We start from the raw sequence: 20,212 nt of genomic DNA, 5'->3' as shown, positions 1-20,212 counted from the left end.
CGGCGCGCGATGACGCGGCGCGCGGCGCGGTGCACGCTGGGATATTTAAGTCTTCTCCGCGGCGCGGAGCCGCGATGTCTCCGGCGGCTGCGGCGGCTGGCGGAGGCGAGCGGCGGCGGCCGATAGCGAGCGCCAGGGACGGCCGGGGCCGGAGCGGGGGCTGCGGTGGGTCTGCCGGGGCGGCGCTCCTTGGCTTGTCGCTGTTCGGCCTCGTGCTGTACCTGGTGCCGGCGGCGGCGGCGCTGGCCTGGCTGGCCGTGGGGGCCACCGCGGCCTGGTGGGGACTGAGCCGCGAGCCCCGAGGTTCGCGCGCCCTCTCCTCGCTCGTTCGGAGCGCGCGGCGTCAGCCAGCACTGCACGCTTCGCCTCCGGCCAAGTCGGCGGTGAACGGAAGTCTCCTAGAGCCGCGGAGCCCGCTCGAAGGACCCGACCCGGCCGAACTGCTCCTCATGGGCAGTTACCTGGGCAAGCCCGGCCCCCCGCAGCCTGTCCCCGCCCCGGAGGCCAGGGACCTGCTGGAGAGGCCTGGCCGCCGCTGCGCGTCCGCGCGCGCCGCGTCGCCAGCGCACTCGGCGCATCGCGCTCACCACATTCACCCTTCTCTCCCCACTCCCCTTCTCCGACCCTCGAGGAGGCCTTCCCACCGGTAAGATACGCTCACCTTCCCCAGACCCTCCTCTTTGTCGACCAGCTTTGAATTGAGGGCTTAACTTTTGAATCCGATTTTCTTTTTCGTTAAGTTAAAGTGGATTCTGTGTCGCTTTGTCCTCTTTAAACACCTTGGTGTGTGTCAGCCGCCTCCTGCCCTCCTTGAACCTTTGGGATGAGATGTGATGGCAGAGATGTTTCCTTCCTTACAGTTTTTAAAACTTAATTTTAATACGGCATGGATTTAGCAGGATACTTAATAAGCTACTAAAATATCCCACTTCTGGTGAAAATATCTTGTTCTTTCAAGAATAGTTTAGATCGTATATTTTGTTACATTTTTTCCTTTGGACCAGTAAGAGAAGTACATCAAAGCGGTGTTCCCAGGAGACCCCTCTTTGATAAAATTTGATGATAAATATCAAAGAGGCATTTCCGTTTAGTCCCAATAGCTGAGTGACACAAGGAAATCCAAAACTTTGGTGAAAATATTAGATTATGGATAAACACATGTAGTTGAAAGATCAACTTTAGGTGGTAAAAATGTTTGACTTTGGGTGTATATTACTTATGACTCAGCATAAAAAACTGAAATGCTTTGAGAATTCTTGAAAAGTGCCGCCTGGCATGCCCTAACATGCACTTTCCTTCCACTGTAGTTTTCCTTGTGTGGGCAGGGTTTTCAATTTCCCTCTCAAAATTGTTGAAGTCCATTGTAGGGACAGCTGTTCAACAGCTGCCACTTGCCACCCTTAGATGGAATGGGGGAACGTTGCCATAAAAATGCTGTTGTGTGTGGCTCAAAAAGCGGTCTGAGCTCTCTGGAAAATAACCGAACCCACGTGATGCTTTAGGAGTCTACGTTTTCTGCCATTCTTTTAAGCTTCTTTGATTCTGTAGTGTGTCTCCCATTCTCCATAGGGATTGTGGGACTTTATCAAACCGGTTTGTCATAACACCTCGAAGACGATACCCAATCCAGCAGGCCCAATATTCCCTTCTGGGGGTACTTCCTACAGTGTGCTGGAATGGTTATCACAAGAAGACTGTGCTATCTGCTCGTAATTCCAAAATGGTGTGCAGCCCAGTGACAGTGAGGATTGCTCCTCCGGATAGTAAATTGGCTCGTTCGCCAATGTGAGTATTACTGCTGGCAGAATGAACTCCGATTTATTTCCACTTATTCTTCTATAGCTACTCCTCTGATAAAACAAATGTAAAGCATAAAAGAGAAGAAACTGCTTATTTGAATGAGAAATCCTGAAATCTGGTCCTTGAACAGTTTTTTATGTTCGTTTTGTTTTGGCCTTAGGCTGTAGCTTTAATTGCTAGGGGCAGTTTCTATCAGTGTATACGTTTGCTTATCGGTTAGCTTCTGATTTCCAGCAGCTGAAGTCTGTGCTGTATGGCATGATTATTTATTTTTTTAACGTTCATTTATTTTTTAAAGAGAGTGAATGGGGGGGTGGCGGGCAGAGAGAGACAGGGACAGAGGATCTGAAGCAGGCTATGTGCTGACAGCAGAGAGCTCGATGTGTAGGGCTCAAGTCCATGAACCGTGAGATCATGCCCTGAGCCAAGACAGAAGCGTAACCAACTGAGCCACTCTACTGTCCCTGACATGGTTATTAAAATGTGTTGATGCTAGAATATTATCTTTCCTTACAGACCAGAGCAGATAATCAACTCCACACTGTCCTCACCATCAAATAATGCCCCAGACCCATGTGCAAAGGAAACTGTACTGAGTGCCCTCAAGGAGAGAAAGAAAAGGACGGTGGAGGAAGAAGACCAAATATTTTTTGATAGCCAGGAAAATAAAAGAAGGTAACCAGCCCAGCAGAGTATTAAACAGGCCTCCCACACGGACTCCTGTGATTTGTTGAAATACAGATCATTGCCAAAAAGATACAAAGGCCAACTCCAGTTTGTGAGCTTTGTATTTATAGTAGGCTTCTTTGGCTTCCGTGGAAGAGCTTGGTAACAAGGGCTTTAATGTTCTTAGTTTTCTAAGATACAAGTTAAACTTTATAATTTACCTTTTCCATAAGTGCCAGAGATAAGCTGACAGCTGTTAGCCATGTTAGCCTCATACTTTTGATACAAATGTGCTGAATCTTATTTTTTAGAGAGAATGCTAACAATCTTTCCCTCACCAGCTTGTGTTGTTCAGTTATTTGGGTAACCCCCATTTCAAATGTCACTTGTGCTGAAGAAACATTTAGCAAAGAAAGATGAAGACTGGAATATGGTAGATTTATCAGTAATGAGAGTAAAACCAATTTCATTGTTTGATTTCTGATATCTTAATGAAAATGGAATAAACAGTTTATCTCCTGAGTGTGGAAAGAGTAGAGGCTGAAGTCACTAGTTAGGATGCAGAACTGCTTATGGCTTTCCAAGAATCAGTTCAGGATTCCAGTCTTTTAATTCAACAGATTGAGCACCTTCTTTTTGCCAGGGCTTACTCCAGGTACTGTGGATAGGGCAGTGAGCAAGATGGAGTTCCCATGGGACTTGGATAAGAAGATGAGGAATTCTAGATTGTGTCTAGAGGTTAAAAAAAAAAAAAAAAGAAACAACAGGGTGGATCTAACAGACTAATTAGAAGGGGGGGGTTCTTTATATTAGACAAGGAAGCACTCTGAGGAGACAGTGGACCCCATACTTGTTAAATATATTGTTTCTATTACCTAGAGTAGATTTTTCATCTCCTACAAGTTCAAAGATGGCCATCTTTGATACTGCCAGTGGAAAATAGGTAGAGAAATATTAATAAGTGGAAGTGTTTTATGTGATGTGGGAAGATCTGATGATGGAGAGATGATTTACAAGTGAGCACTTTGAACTAATGTTAGCTAGCTAAGCAGGGGTGGCGAGTGGGGGTTGGAGGCAGGAGAAGGACTCTTTTTTTTATATTCCCAGTAGGTCTCCCTTGTTCTCCAGTTATAATTTTTCTTCACCCCATGAGCCTATATAACTGAAGACCCTGTTATCTTTCTCACACTTGGAGTAAGCGGTGATTATGGGCACCCTGCATAGGTCCTTCTTATGTGTGTTATATGACATTTTTCCCTAACGGATTTGCCATATTAACCTTTAGAACACTATGCGATGTGTGGGTTGGTCCCTAAAGTGTTCATTGGTTTTTTGTTTTTAATCTGTGGATGGTAGAGTATCAAATTTGTGATTGTAAAACTTTGGAGAGAAGTTAGCAATTAATTGATACACCTTAATAAGGTCAAAAGGTCTTGAAGCATGTTTATACTTCCTTGCTATGAGGACAATCTTAGAATAAATTTACCTTTCAGAATCTTTAGGATTTGAAGCAACTTTTCCTTATCTAGCGTGGAACTTATATGCCATGGAAATAGTATAAGGTTCCAGGAATATGAGAAGATACTCTAAGAAAAAAAAAAAAAACAGTCATTTCATTTAATTGAGGGTTTTTTGATTTGTCACAGGCGCCATGATAGCAGTGGAAGTGGACATTCAGCATTTGAGCCCCTGGTGGCTAATGGAGTTCCTGCTGCTTTTGTGCCTAAGTAAGTGAGACTCTTATCTGAATGAGATAGACTGTTGGGGAAAGGGAACCCTCAGAGCTGTTTTCCTGTAGATTTTACTCTGTGCTTTTTTGTGATGCTTTATTAATTCAGGTTCAAATCTTTGAAATTGGAGAGGAACATTTTGAGTAATGTGCCACAGTATCATCTAATTTCTTCTAATATTTTTTCATTACTATGGATAAAATATGGTAAGGCTAAGAGTTTGTAAATGTATTTAACCACATATGTAAACAGGTTTGTGCAATGGATAAAATGCAACAGTGTGGAATTTAAGATAAATGTTAAGTTTGTACGTGTGAGTTGAAGTATATTTAAGGAAGAATTGGATAGGAGGGAAAGTGGCTTAGAAATTGGTGAGGTACTTGGGGTGACTTACATGCTTATTGAGTTAGTAGTATGATAAGGCTGTCAGAAGAGCGGATGTGCTCCTAGTCTGTACTGATAAAAGAACAAAGACTAGCATGGAGCAGGTGAGAGGCAGTCCTGCTTCCCTTAATTCTGTTCAGATCATCCATGCAGTGCTGTGCTTGCTTCGGTGCCCTACACGGTAAGAGAAGATAAGCACAACCTGACATTCATTCCACGTGAAGCAATTATAAGATGTTAAGGGGGGGTGGTGGTGCATGAATGGGTTTTAAAGGTACAAAGTACTAACCCAAAGGAGAAAAATCTCAAGGAGAATAAGGAAATGAGGGAGGGGAGGCTAATGGTCTTCAAGAACCTCAGGGACAGTCGCATGGAAAAAAAGAAGGAAAACAGTCGCTTGGTTTGGCTCCAGATGGGATTCCCCTGGTGAAATAGGTGGACCTTAGGGGAAATACATTTCCTCCATCCCGTGTAAGAGTGGCTAACAGTCATCACTCTAGGAGATCGTGAGTTGTCTACATTGTAACAAAGGTTGGATGACTGTTCTACAAGAAAGATGTTTAGAGAACTTTTGTTTCGGTTGGAAGCTTAGAAAAATTGGTTGGTTCCTCTTAACTCTGATTTTTTTTTTTAATAGTTTTGTTGAAGTATAATTGACATTTATAATAAACTGTGCCTGTCTAAAGTGTACAGTTTGATAAGTTCTGACATGTATACACCTGCTAAACCATTGCCACAATCGAGGTAATAAACATAACCGTCACCTTCACAAGTTTCCCCGTGCCCCTTAGTAGCACCTCCCTCCAGTCCTGCCTCTATCCCCAGGCATCCACTGATCTGCTTTTTGTCACTGTAGATTAGGGTGCATTTTCTAAAATACTTTTTTTTCTAAAATATTTAAGTGGAATCCTACATTTCACTTTTTAAATATTTGGCTTTCCCTTCCTGCCTTTGTCAGAGATATTTAGCTGAAGTGGTAACAGTAATATTAAGAGCTTTATCCTTTTTTATTAAGTTTATTTAAGAAACATTTTATGGCCACGGATGAAAGCCTTCAAAGAACGTGGCCTTGCGCACCTCACTGTCCTTTTCTCTTGTATTAGGCCTGGCTCTCTGAAAAGAGGTCTCAATTCCCAGAGCTCAGATGACCACTTGAATAAGAGATCCCGCACCTCTTCCATGAGCTCCTTGACAAGCACGTACACAGGTGGCATCCCTAGCTCCAGCCGCAATGCCATTACCAGTTCTTACAGTTCTTCTCGAGGTTTCTCTCAGGTACGTTCATCCTGCGCTATGGGAGAAATGCGTTCCAAGCATTGATTAGTTGATTAGCCAGTGTTTACTAGGTACCTTCTGTTTGTCAGATATTGGGGTTACCTCTAAGCTAAACAGAAGATACAAACCCTTGGACGGTAACGGTAGACCCAGGGATGGACTAGAAAGCCCAGAAAGCAAACCAGGGCATGTGGCACAAAGCAGCCAGTATCGCAGATAAATAGACAAAAGGATGAAGAATTCCATAAATGATACTAATTTAATTGAAAAGGTAGATTCAGTCCCGATTGCACTGGGTCTTAGAAAAGAGATTCACCCTATTGTCATTGAGAATTTAGTGAAAGTTTTTAAAATATTGTCATTAAAAAAATTTCTTTTTTAGAAAACTTTGCGATTCTTTCTTAGTAAGAGGAAGTAGTGTGGCCTAGGGAACAGAGCAACCTTTGCTACCAGACAGACTTGCGTTCAAATCTTGACTCTTGACTCTTACTACCTATAGGGCCTTGGGCGGGTAAGTCACTTAAACCTTTTCATCTCCAAAAGATTATTACAAAGATTGAGGGCAATGCTTGGAAAATGCCCATCACAGTGCCTGTCAGTAGTGGACACCCTATATATAGTAGCTAGAAAAAAAATAAGGCATGTGTGAAAGATTTTTGAGAGGAGACCGTTTTTGAGATAAGATAATCCAGAAGGTTCTTAGGGTAATACAAATGGAAGATGAAGGCCTAAGCCAGAGCAGCTGTGGGAATACAAAGAATATTAAATAATAACCTTTACTTGGAGCACTTACTCTGTGATAGGCCCTGTGCTGAGCACTTTACGTAACTTTCCTCACGTAATCATCACAACGCACAGATTTAGGATAATTCTTAAGGGCCCTAGGATTTTCAGAACGGTCAGTGAGCACTGGCTTCAACTTGAAGTCACCAGCTGCATTCGCCCGTGACAAGAGAGTCGGCCTGTCCTTTGAAGCTTTGAAGCCAGGCACCGACTCTATAGTTACAGAAGTCCTGGATGGCCTCTTCCAACGTAAGGCTCTCTGTACTGAAAATCTGTTGATTGGTGGAGCCGCCTTCATTAATGACCGTAGCTGGATCTTCTGGGTAACTTTGCTGCAGCTTCTCCATCAGCCCTTGCTGCTTTGCCTTGTTGTGCAGACAGCTTCTTCCCTTAAACCTCATTGAGTTGGCCTTTGCTGCCTTCAGACTTTGCTTCAGCTTCCTCACCTCTAAGCCTTCGTTGAATTGAGGAGCTGGGTCTTGCTCTGGATGAGGTTTTGGCTTAAGGGAATGTTGTGGCTGCTTTGGTCTTCTGTCCAGCCCACTGAGACTTCCTCCATCTCAGCAAGAAGGCCTCCTCACTTTATCATTTGTGTGTTCCTTAGGGTAGCACTTCTGATTTCTTCAATACCTTTTCCTTTGCGTTCACACCTTGGTTATTGGGTACGAGAAGCCTAGCTTTAAGTGTCTCGGCTCTTGACCTGTCTTTCTCACTCAGCTTGGTCATTTGTAGCTTTTGCTTGAAAGTCAGACATGCGACTCTTCCTTTCACTTGGACACTTAGAGGCCATTGTAGGCTTGTTCTTGGTGTGATTTCCATACTTTTGTATCTCGGCAAATAGGGAGGCCCGAGGAAAGGGAGAGAGAGTGTGGGGGAAGTGCCAGTTGGTGGAACAGGACACATGCATTTACCAGTTCAGTTTGCCACCTTACACAGGTATGGGTTGTGATGTTCTAAGACAGTTACAGTAAGAATATTGAGGATCACTGATCACAGGTCATTATAACACATAGAATAATAATAAAGAGTTGGAAATATTGTAAGACTTACAAAATGTGAGACAGAGACATGAAGTGAGCACATGCTGTTGGGGAAATGGCAGCAATAGACTTGCTAAAAGCAAGAGTTGCCACAAACCTTCAAGTTTGTGAAAAACAGTATTTTTTTTAAGTTTATTTATTTTGAGAGTGAGACAGCGTGAGAGGGGGAGGGGCAGAGAGAGAAACTCCCAAGCAGACTCCACACAGGTGCTCTTAACCCAGTAGTTTTTGATAAATAACTTCAGTGCTTTTTAACTTAAAAAAAAATCCTTTGTGTACATTTCCAACTCAAACTGAAGTCTCTTTGTTCAGACAGCCTTGGTTTCTTTGAGTTGGAAATGATATTTGTAGGTACAGTCTCTAGGACCATTAAGGTATGCATACCCTTTAGAAAGAGGACGCTCAATCGTTAGTTTGTACTGATATTTCAAATTCAGATTTAGGATTACAGAACTTTTTACATAATTTCTTTGATTTTATATTTTTATGTATTCTTATACAAAAAATGTTGCTTCATGATTACTTATTTGATTGGTCCCTAGTACACACGATTTCAAAATAATGATATCAGTGCCATTACAAACAATAAGACAAACCAGCTTAAGAATTACTTGTGACTCATTTTGTTGTTAGTGTATATTCTTGTATGGGTACTGGGGAATATACAATCAAATACGTGTTATAAAGTAATGTGAATTCAGTGTTCTCATTTACAGCACCAATTTGATATACGGTAAGGTTTATTCAGTGTATTTTAATGTTTTAGGGATTTCTTTTATTTTTGAATATAGTTTGCTTTTAATTATGTAAAATAAAATACTTAAATCGTCCGAAGAACGTATGATAAAGCAAAATACACTCAGAAGTCCAATTGCCACCTCTTTCTACTCCATGTTGTTCCCTTCCTGTTTTATTACTTTCTGATCGTCCTTCCACTGTTTTTTTTGTTTCCCCTCAAAACCATATGCAAATCCATGTCTATCTGTAAACCCCACCTTCTAACCTTTGAGGCAGTGATAGGTGCAAGTTTGAGCCTTGCTTCATCTTTCCCTCTACACCTGCATAGTTACTCTTTCCCTTTGGTGACAAACATTGGGTTGTTTCCATCTAATGCTGGGACAGATGGCGCTGCAGGTAATGCTCTAGTTCATGTGTCATTTCACACTTTGGCCTTTACACTTCTAGGATAGCTTCCCCAGAATATAGATTTCCAGGCCAAAGGTTAAATGCATGTGTAGTTTTGCTAGATATTGTTAACTTCCCCTTCTTAGAGTATGTACCGTTTAGCATTCCCATCAGCATCGTATGAGTCACCATTTTTCCATAGTAATCAATAGATGAAGGTTGTCATAGCTTTGGATTTTTACCAGTTAGGTGAGGAGTAGTATTTGTGTCTGTTATGAGTGAGTTTGGGCGGATTTTCCTATATTGGAGAAACAGGATTTAAATGTAAAATAAAAGTCATGAAAGTATTTGTGAAAACGGTCTTCTTGTGCAGTGCTGGTGGGAGTGTCAGTTCATACAGTTCTCTAGAGGGCAGTGTGGCAGGTAATTACCAGTATTAGAGATGCAGGTGCCCTTGGTCCAGCAGCCTTGCTTTTCGGAGTTAATTCTACATATACACTGGAAAACATATACAAGGATGTTGATTGTAGCATTTTAATAGCAGAATCTTGGAAACAATGTAAATGTGCCTGGGGGGGGGGGGGGAGTTGAATGACAGTATTTCCCTAAGTTGAAATACTATGTAACTATCCAAAAGAATAAGATACCTTAATAGGCGCTGATGTGAATGATCTAAAAGATACATGACAAAAGCAAGGTGCAGAACTGTGTCTATGGTATCCTCTGTTGTTTGTGCTGCTGGTTTCTTTAATCTTTTAAAGTGCATAGAATAATTATGACAGATTTTATTAAAAACTGGGAATAACTATTGCTGTAGGAGGGGAACTTTTTACTGTGTACTCTTTTTGTTGGAATTTGTAATACCTGCTGCAAGTAGTGCATTTCCTGGTTTCAAAAAGGTGTTCAGTAAAATAAAATTCCCCTGACCTGGGTGTCCCAGTCTCTGTCCCGTAGTACCTGTTAACATTCGTGCTATATGCAAACACAGATAATACACAGAATTATTGGTCTGTGTTACACAAATGGGGTCATCACGTGTGCTTTTTTGAAAAACATCCTTTTTTATCATATATTGCATAGCATTCTGTGTCATATGATCCATGTTGAAAATATTTTTTTAAATCAGAGTCTAATGTAGAAAAACAAGTATTGTGAGTGTTTAGCTCCATGTAACCACCACCCAGGTCAAGTAATAAATCATTGTCTTTTTATTTTTTTAACTTTGTTATTTTGAAAGAGTGAGAGCACAAGTTGGGGAGGGGCAGTGAGAGGGAGAGACAGAATCCCAAGCAGGCTCTTTGCCATCAGTGCAGAGCCTGACACCAGGCTCGAACTCCAGAACCATGAGATCATATCCTGAGCAGAGATCAAGAGTCAGACGCTTAGCCACCTGAGCCACCCAGGTGCCCCAATAAATTTTCAATGCCCAGAAGGCCCTCTCATACTCATTCCTTCCTTCTTGAATATTAGCACCATATAATTTTCCCTGTTTTAAAACTTGATATATAAATGGAGACCAGAATATGTTTTCTTTGGTATTTGGCTTCTTTCACTCACCATTTTCTTTGTGAGATGCATCCATGTTGTTGCATGTAGCAACAAGTCTTTCATTTTCTTGCTGTGTTCATTTTTGTTATATGAATATACCACAATTTTTTCCTCCTGTTGGGACATTGGGTTTCCAGTTTGGAGCTGTTATGCATAATGCTACCATGGACATTCTTGTATTAAATCTTTTGGTGCACGTATATAAGTATGTGTAATTCTCAGTTTTAGTAGATTGTATTGAACTGTTTTAAAGTTATGTTTCAGGGTGCCTGGGTGGCTCAGTCGGTTAAGTGTCTGACTTCGGCTCAGGTCATGATCTCACGGTTCGTGGGTTAGAGCCCCGCATTGGGCTCTGTGCTGACAGCTCAGAGCCTGGAGCCTGCTTTGGATTCTCTCTCCCTCTCTGTCTGCCCACCCCCGCTTGAGCTCCGCCTCTCTCTCTCTCTCTCTCTCTCTCTCAAAAATGAATAAATGTTAAAACAAAAATTTTTTAAATAAATAAATAAAAATTAAGTTTTGTTTTAAGGGTGCCTGGCTGGCTCAGTCAATTAAACGTCTGACTTTGGCTCAGATCATGATCTCACAGTTAATGAGTTCAAGCCCTGCATTGGGCAATAAACTTTTAAAAAAATATATATATAGGGGCGCCTGGGTGGCGCAGTCGGTTAAGCGTCCGACTTCAGCCAGGTCACGATCTCACAGTCCGGGAGTTTGAGCCCCGCGTCAGGCTCTGGGCTGATGGCTCAGAGCCTGGAGCCTGTTTCCGATTCTGTGTCTCCCTCTCTCTCTGCCCCTCCCCCGTTCATGCTCTGTCTCTCTCTGTCCCAAAAATAAATAAACGTTGAAAAAAAAAAATATATATATATATATAAATAAATAAATAGATGAAGGGAAGAAGGAAGGACGTTATGTTTCTGTTGATACTCTTACCCTTACCAGTGCAGTATGAGATTTTGTTCCTGTGGTTACACAGCCTCACTGACATTTGGTGTTACCAGTCTTTAATTACCCATTCCAGTGGATGTGAAATAGTATTTCATTGTGGTTGTAATTTCCTAATTGTAATTTGTGGTTATAATTGTAATTGCTGATTGCTAATGAAATAGAGGTATGAACTGTTCATTGGCCACATTCATTTTATGAAGTACCTATTCAGGTTTCTTGGCTTTCTTCTATTTAGTTGTCTTTTTTTTTTTTTTTTACTGATTTATATACATTCTTCATATATTCTAGATGCAAGCTCTCTGAATTCTATGTATTGCAACAAATCACTGTCCTATTCTGTGTCTCACCACTTGGTTTTCTTCAGATTTACTCTTATGGTTAATGTATTGTGTGCACTGTTTAGGAACTTTTTGTCTACCTGAAGTCATGGTGGTGTTATGCTACCTTCTAGAAGCGTTATTATTTTTCTTCTCACATTGGGATCCATAATCCACCTGAAGTTGATTTTTGTGTATGATGCGAGGTACGGATCAAAATTAGTGTCTTTCCACATAAATATCCATTCGACTTAGCAACATTTATTGAAAGGATGGATCACCCTTTCCCTCTTGCGCTGTGGCACTGCCTTTGTTATAATTTAAGTGTCCATATGTATATGTGGATCCGTATCTAGATTCTGTTCTGTTGGTCTATTTTTCTGCCCTGTACCTGTCTTCTTTTCTACGCTATGCCACACAGTCTTTTAGTTTTGGTGTGTAGTAGAATAAGTCATCCAACTTTCTCATTTTTTTCATTCCTCTTCAGAATTGTCTTCGATCTTGACCCTTTGCATTTTTCTGTAAGTTTAGAATTAGCTTGTTGATTTCCACCTAAATAAAGACCACTTGCTGAGATGTTAAGATTGCCTTTAATCTGCCAGTTATTTTGGAGAGAAATGACCTTTTTACAGTGTTGAATCTTCCAGTCCATGAACATGGTATATCCTTCATTTACATCATCTTTAACTTCCCCATGTAGTCGTTTTACATATTAAACTTATTCCTAGATACATGTTTTTGATACTACTATAATGGTGTATTAAAATCTGTTGCTGATGTATAGAAATACAACTGATTATTGCATTCAGGAAATTTGCTAAATCCCATAAGCATCTATATATTCTTTAGGACTTTTGTGTGTGCATCACGTTGCCTACGATAATGACAGCTTTTTTTCTCCCTTTGCAGTCCTTATGTTGTTGCTTATGCCTTAGTGCATTTGGTTAAGACCTGAAGTACAACGTTGAATAGAAGTGATAGCAAACATCCTTGTCTTTCCTGATCTCAAAGGGAGCGCTTTCCACATTTCCTGTTACATATGCTGTTTAATACAGGTATTTTGTAGATAGGTACTCCTTATTGGATTAAGGAAGTTCCTTTTTCAAGGTTATGTATCAATGAATTTTAGAAGTTACTCTATTTTATGCTTTCCTTTTTCTTTAATTGCTGCCCTTATAGATATTACTTCTTTTTTTTTCTTTTTCCTTTTTTTTTCTTTTTTCATGTTTGATTTGTTGGGATTTCTTTCTGGCTTTTTAATCCAGATTCTTAGATCACTGGGGTTTTTCCATTGTTTTCCCTTTTCTAATATATGTATTTAAGGTTACACAGTTCCTACAAACTTAACCGTAGCTGCATTTCCACAGCTTTGTAATAGAAGAATTTTTCATATTCATTCTTCGATTCATGGGTTACTTAGAAATTCATTGCTTAATTTCAAAACCATTAATTCCTTGTCCTCTTTGTTACTGGTTTTTAGCTAAATTCCATTAGCTCACAGGATGTACTCCTCTATCCATTCTTGTTTTGAGATTTGCTCTGTGCCTCAGTACATGTTTAGTTTTGGTAAGTGTTCCAACTTCACTTGAAAAGAAATTTTATGAAGTGCTCGTTCACAGTTTATATTCCTTGGAGTTTGTCTTGTGGCTTGATATGTTTTGAAAAACTCTCAACCTAATATTATCTCTTCAGATACTGTTCTGCCCTATTTTCTCCCCTCCTCAGTGTTCTAGGGCACATGGTAGACCTTTTCCTTTTGTCCGTGTCTGTCTGTCTGTGTCTCCCGTCATTTTGTCTCCACCTCTAGTCTTCCTTCGTCTAGTTTACTGATTTACTTTAGCTTTCTGTCATCCACTGCCATCCATCTTAAGTGGTTTTGATTCTCTTTCTTACGGTTGTTGTTGGTGTGCCAGGATTCTCCATATTGTCATTTAAATTCTTGTATAACAATTCTTCTAAGGTTTTATTCAATAATTCCAGCATTGAGTCTTCTGGTCTGTTTTTGATGTCTGATTTTTTCCTCTGGGGTATTGGATAACTATTACTTTCTTATATATTTTTGTTGTTGCTTTATTTCTGTGTCAGACAAAAAAAAAGTAATGGTGACTTAAAGCTCTGAATGATGGTGTCTTCTCCAGGGAGGTTTTACTTTTTTACTTTACCTTGGGCAGTAGTTAGGATAGTGGCAGGTTACTTCTGTCCAGGTAGAATTGACATGGTTTTGAGTTGGTTGTCAGTTCTCGTGAGGGCTGCTTTATTTCTGATTTGCCCTATATCCTCGTATGTAGTCTTTGGGATCCCAACCAGAAAGCTTTAGGTCTTATTAAAGACCCTCTACTTTGGAAGACCCTGAATTCATTTTTGTCTTTCCAGCCATATGACACTGCCAAAAGCTTTTCCGTGCCTCTCAACTACAGCTTTTGCTTTTGGAATTGGCATTCACCATGAGAGAAAAAGTAGACTTAAATATGGGGGCTAACCCTTGGCTCCTCTTCCCTTGGCTCCACGATGTCTACTGCCCCGCTGGCTCTTCCATACTGCCATAACTTCAAACACACGTAGGTCAGACCTTCAGCATTTGCTTCTTGTCTCTGGCGGGAGTGTTAGTGTAAAACAACACGGTCAGCCTTTGCCTGGAAGTGGGTCAGATTTTAAGCAGCCTCATTTGTGGTGGAGCCTTTGACCTGTTGCAGGAAATACACTCCCTGACACTAATAACTGTTTGGTATTCTGTTTTAGGTAGTTACTGGTCCCCTCTCTGCTTGTCCCCTGCTCACATGCATGCACTATCTCTCTCTGTCTCTCTAAATAAATAAAGTAATATTAAAGTTCTTTTTTTGTTTATTTATATTTAGAGAGAGAGACAGTATGAGCTGGGGAGGGGCAGAGAGAGAGAGGGAGACACAGAATCTGAAGCAAACGGGGAGATTATGACCTGAGCCATAGTTGGATGCTTAACCGACTGAGCCACCCAGGTGCCCCAATAAGAACGTTCTTTATGTTTCTTTGGAAAAAAATGTACTGAGGTAGTGATCATCTCCAGTAATCAATTTCAGTGTCAGTCCTTACATTTGGTGCAGGTGGTAGTAGAGGTATTTATTTTAACTATATTTTTCCAGGGGAACACTAGTAAATATCCACATCTACAACTGTCTACACTGGAAGTCCTAGCATTGATACAAAATCATCACAGATGTTATACTGGTACCAGTTATAGAAAAAGTAAACTGTCCTCTGACCTTTTGTGCGCGGCGTTGATATCTCCCTGTGTCTTACCAGATTTCTCATTTTCCAGAGTAGGCGTACGTATTTACCCTTGCCTTCAGCACTTCCAGGCCTAATCTGCCTCTCGCCCTTGTGCCCCGTAACTATGTTCTACGTCGCAGCCAGACCGTGACATTTATTATCGACCAAGAGCACTTCCTACCTGCTGCCTTCCCTTGCTTTGTTCTGGTCTCCCTCTGGAATAACACGTCCATCCCACTGCAGGCACTCTTCAGGTGCTTTCTGTTAAGTCATGAAAGGCTGTCTTGTCTTTTGGCTGTTACAGTCGATTTGTGCTCTTTCCTCTTTTTCACACTGTAAATTTCTTGATGGAACCGTCTTGCTCATCTTGGCATTCTTTGTAAAGTAGAAAGGTCTAGAGCCTCTTGTGAAGTGGGGACTCTGCAAATCAAAGTTGAGTTATAGCGCAGAACTAAATTGACTGTTAGAAGTTATAGATTGACTATTTTTTTTAATGACTCTCCTTGTTACATCTTTTGCCTGTCTTTCATTTGATACGTTCATTATATTTTTGTGGAGTTGCAGGACTTGCATTTTTCATGTTAAGGATAATAACTCTTCCTGAAAATATTTGCCTTTTAATTTTGTTTTTAGTTTTTGTTTGTTTCGGGGTGTGTTTATTTCCAGCCTACAAGGATTTTATTTCGATTTTATGGAAATGTGAGCTTGGTGGAAAAGACAGATGGCACATAGAGTCTCCCTGCTGCGCGTGATACTTTTCCACAGAGAGGTTCTTTACGTAGCGATTTTATGTGACAGTCTGTCAGTTTTCTGTCTTCTGTCTCTGGCACAGACTTCTCCCTGGCCCATAGTATGGAACAGCTAATCTGGGTTTTTTTAGTCCTTTTGTGACACTTCTTACATGTAAACCTTGGTCACATGTGGATTGTGTGTGTGTGTGTGTGTGTGTGTGTGTCACCTGTGACAGACATAGTGGGGGTACAGTATTTCCCCTTAAGTGTTGAACCAGGTTGTCCTTAACCCTGGCTAAAATTGGAATCATCTTTTGTACTTTATTAAAAATGTAAGGTGTGAGGTCCAAGCGTTTAGTTTTTGTTCTGTGTTTCTTTCCCTGAGTGCACCAGCATTCCTCTCACACCCGTTCTCAGCCTCGGGTGTCCTGATACTGGTCTCACGGAGTTGCCCTGTTTCACCACTTTCGCCACCTGTCTCTGAGTTTAAATTCTTCTTTACCTCTTCAGACTTTTATTAAAGATTGCTGTCTGCTTGTTTGTGCTTATATAACTGTTACTGAGTAAGAAATCACTAGAAACTTCTGGAAGAATGTCTGCAGTGATAGGTTATTAGTATTTTTGTAATTAAGCTAAAGACTTCACGAAACTTCATGGTGCTTGCTCTTGGTCAGTTATCGAGGCTGCTTTGCATGAGGGGAAGGTGAGAACAGACCTTTGCTACCAAGGAACCGATTGCCTGTTTGTTGGAGGAGACAGGTGTCTGGATAATAATCATGTAACAGCACATACCATAGATACTGCATAAGTCATAAATGTCATGATAGTACATCTTAAAAAAATAAAGTTGAAGCAGGGGGCACCTGGGTGGCTCGGTCGCTTAAGCATCCGACTTTGGATCACGTCATGATCTCATAGTTTGTGAGTTCTAGCCCCACATCAGGCTCTGTGCTGGCAGTGCAGAGCCTGCTTGGGATTCTTTCTCCCTCTCTCTGCCCCTCTCCACTTGCTCTCTCTCAAAATATACCTAAAAAAAAATAAAGTCGAAGTAAAACAAAAATTAATAAAAGCAAGACTATTAGTTTACTGGCTTACCTTTGCCGTAATAGGTTTTTTGAGGCGGGGAGGGGGGTTGGGAAAGCTTCTTAATTGTATAATTTCTGCAGCCAACATAAAGTAAAGCTGGATGCATCATAGGCTCTAAACCATGACTGAATGTAACCTTCTACTTTTTAATATATGCAAAAAGTACATTGTTCCTTGTACTTTATTAGCATTTCCTTACTTGTTCAGATTTTTTCCCCGTAGTTAATACTGGCAACTGACTTTCCTTCAGGGGCCTTCCTTCACAGAGAAATGTTTTTCTTTATTTTTATTTTTCTAAATTTATTTTTGAGAGGAAGCTCATGCACCAGGGAGGGGCAAAGAGAACGGAAGAGAGAGAGAATCCCAAGTAGGCTCCACGCTGCCAGCAAGGAGCCCAGTGTGGGGTTTGAACCCACGAACCGTGAGATCATGACCTGAACCAAAATCAAGAGTCAGATGCTTAACCGACTGAGCCATCCAGGTGCTCCTTTTTTGTTTTAAAAGATCGTATTTTTAAGTAATCTCTACACCCAACGTGGGGCTCGAACCCACAACACGGAGATTGAGTCTCATGCTCCACTACGTCAGCCAGGTGCTCCACAAAAGATGTTTGTCACTGAGGAGGAGACCCTGTGTGTGGCGATGAACAGAATACAAAGTTGTATTGAAGGTGGATGTCACGCTGTCCAGTAGGGTAATCATGTCACTGCTTTTTGCCTTTTAGCTTTGGAAGAGAAGCGGGCCCAGCTTGTCACCGTTCTCCAGCCCAGCCTCATCCCGCTCGCAGACACCAGAGAGGCCAGCAAAGAAAATAAGGTAACGGGTCCTTGTTTGCACTGCAGACTAATGAGAGGGCAGGAAAGGAAGCACACGTACTTGGCTCTTAGGCCTCCTGCGGCTCCGATCCGGAGGATCCAAGATTGCCATCCAGAAGGACAGTGAAGTACCTGCCCAAACTGCTCTCGCCTCTTAAATGTCTTCTGTGCTGACCCTGGAGGCTCTGGCTCTCTTCCTCATCCTGCAGCACAAGCGACTGGGGTGTGAACGCAAAGGCCACAGGGTAGAGGGGGCACAGAGAATCATGGCAGGGGCAGGAGAGTTCATGTTCTGGACCCCAGCTGATCTCCAGGCACCAACAGGCGACTAGACTGCTGCTCTTAGGGGTCAGCTCTGTGGCTACAGCTCTCGGGAACTGGGCGAGGTGTAAGTAAGGTTGTGAAGGTTCTCGTTTCGTGCTTGTTGTGAGACAGAGGTTTCTCCGTGGCTTCCATGAACTTCTCCCTTCGTTTTGTAGGAATTTCCTTTTGATTTCTCTTATTTTTTGTCCTGGCCTATGATCTTAAATCACAGTTGTTCTAGACTTTGGCAGGGTTGGTAGTTACGAGGCTGTAAGTAGTTACCCGATACTCTGTATCAGGAAGTCTTTCTAAATGCACTTCTGCCTCTTCTGCCCTCAGAGAGGACGAGCTTTCTCACCGCTCCAGTTCTTCAACTCCTTTGGCAACAGACAAGGAGGCCCAGGGAGAAAAGGGTAGGTTGTGAAGCGCGCAGGAGTGGCTTCTGGTGGTGGGAGTGTTTATGGAGCATGTGAGACCCCTGCTCATCCGGAAGCATGCGCTGAGCATCGCTGTGTGCAGGACCTGGTAGGTGCAGAGGTCTGTGGTCTGTGGCACAGGCAGCTACGGCACCGGGCAGTGGACCTGTGGGCTGGCGATGAGCGCTGGTGGGGGCCTCTGAGCAGCCTGGGTGACTACTGTCAGTAAGCACTTGTATGCCTGTGTTTGGAGCAGTTATCTTGATACCCTCCTGGCAGAAACCGTCTTGCAAACTCTCCAAGACCCCATCCACGGAAGACCAAATCTTTCAGACATAACCAGTGAGAATTCAGTGTTAAAAACCAAGTGGATAGACAAACTTGGCCATTTCTGGAAGAGGAGGAAGAAAACAAGTCCATGTTGTTTCTTTAGCTGCAGATACAACCACATGGAAGAGGCAGAACTCGTGGAGCTCCCCTCCCACACCTGGCAGCTCTGGGCAGCGGAAGCGAAAGATTCAGCTCCTACCCTCCCGGCGAGGGGCTCGGCTGACCCTGGTATGGCTTTGTCTGTCCACACCCGCCCACCCCAGCTCGGCATCCCCAAGTTCTAGGGTAGCTCCATACAGGTTTCTTCCAGCTTCCCTGATGGGCCTCTCGTCTTTCTCTCTGGCAGCCCCCACCTCCCCAGCTTGGCTACTCCATCACTGCCGAAGATCTAGATTTGGAAAAAAGAGCTTCGCTGCGGTGGTTTAACAAGGCCTTGGAGGATGGGACTGGTAAGGAAGACTGACCAGCTTCAGGCTGCAAAGAGGAGTTTCCTCTGGTTTTATTTGGATCTTTCTCATCTGACAAATCCTTTTGAGGCCTCAGTGGAATCTGGAGAACAATGAGCATTGGAATCAAGGAGAAGCATTTCTTTCTTGCTTTTTTTTTTTTTAAGTTATTTAGAGAATGCCAAATGGGGGAGGGGCAGAGAGCGAGAGGAGAGAGAGAGAATCCCAAGCAGGCTCCATACTGACCGTTCAGGGCTTGAACTCACAAACCGTGAATCATGACCTGAGCTGAAGTCAGTCGCTCACCTGGAGCCTCCCAGGTGCCCCAGGGGAAGCATTTCTAAATAAGCAGATACCGAGTCCGTGAGCGTCTCGTGCTACGTATGTGCCCCTGGAAAGAATTTCCCAGCACCTTTCTTTCTCCTTAGATACGGCTTCTGACTCTGGCACCGAGAAGCCCCTTACTACTCAACCTTCTTTGACGTTTACCCTGCCAACTACTGGGACCGCCGCCTCCCCAGCCGCCCTCCCAGCCCCAAGCCCCAACCCGCTGCTGGAGAGCTTGAAGAAGAAGCAGAGTTCTGCAGGCCCACCCCCTTCCTCGGGTGAGTGGGCGAGCTCCATCTGTGGCGTCGAATGGCATCCGTCCATGGGTCACGTGGAGTAAAGGCGTCATGCCTGCCAGTCCCTGAAGGTCTTCAGGAGCTTGAACTTGGCTGTGGCTCAGCAGTCCTGAGCTGGCGCACGCTTCCGAGCTTCAGAATTCTCTCATCAGGAGGTTCTAGGGAAGGGGGTCCACGGCTTAGTCTTAGCAGTCAGAGGCTCTGGAGGCCAGAGCCACTCAGAGCCTTGCTGTTGTCCTCTGTAAAATGCACACGTTTACCTTTGAGGTGGCTCTGAGATGTAAATGTGATCCCATGGTTACCAAGTCTTGTCACATGACCACAGGCACAAGAGGATGTCATTTTTCCCTCTAGGTTTCCAAGGGTCCTTCATGGTACTGCATGTGCCCACACTCCTCTTGTTGCCCTTTAACATAGAGTAGTCTATCCGGCATCAGCCCGTCCCAGGGCTCAAGGGCAGAGACTCTAACATTCGTGGTTATGTGCCCTGCACTCAGCACAGTAGGCAAACAGGCAGTCTTTGTTGGACGAGTAGTAAGTAAGGTGCATCTGGGAAATTAACGGGACTGGAGTTTGGGTGATTGGGCTTTCCTTAGTTTCTAC

At 42.8% G+C, this 20,212-nt stretch overlaps 1 protein-coding gene across 5 annotated transcripts in view; it reads left to right on the top strand.

The window, feature by feature from the left end:
- The window catches only part of POM121C (POM121 transmembrane nucleoporin C), a 52,109-nt gene that overhangs the window by 26,707 nt on the left and 5,190 nt on the right, over positions 1–20,212 (top strand). For 3 of the 5 annotated variants that reach the window (XM_053213214.1, XM_053213217.1, XM_027041969.2), the window contains 9 exons: positions 1,570–1,785; positions 2,317–2,475; positions 4,113–4,193; positions 5,684–5,855; positions 17,401–17,492; positions 18,134–18,207; positions 18,644–18,768; positions 18,887–18,989; positions 19,415–19,591. In XM_053213214.1, coding sequence (XP_053069189.1) covers positions 1,721–1,785; positions 2,317–2,475; positions 4,113–4,193; positions 5,684–5,855; positions 17,401–17,492; positions 18,134–18,207; positions 18,644–18,768; positions 18,887–18,989; positions 19,415–19,591 — 1,048 coding nt within the window. In that variant the 5' untranslated portion in view covers positions 1,570–1,720. Of the gene's footprint in view, positions 1–37; positions 647–1,569; positions 1,786–2,316; positions 2,476–4,112; positions 4,194–5,683; positions 5,856–17,400; positions 17,493–18,133; positions 18,208–18,643; positions 18,769–18,886; positions 18,990–19,414; positions 19,592–20,212 lie in introns of those variants that run through there. The other 2 variants (XM_027041968.2, XM_053213215.1) reach the window with 2 other exon arrangements.

This window comes from Acinonyx jubatus, chromosome E3 (genome assembly GCF_027475565.1).
Source record: "Acinonyx jubatus isolate Ajub_Pintada_27869175 chromosome E3, VMU_Ajub_asm_v1.0, whole genome shotgun sequence".
NCBI classification, from domain to species: domain Eukaryota; kingdom Metazoa; phylum Chordata; class Mammalia; order Carnivora; family Felidae; genus Acinonyx; species Acinonyx jubatus.
Note: the sequence above shows the minus strand (reverse complement) of the source record. Positions and strands in the feature narration are given on the sequence as shown.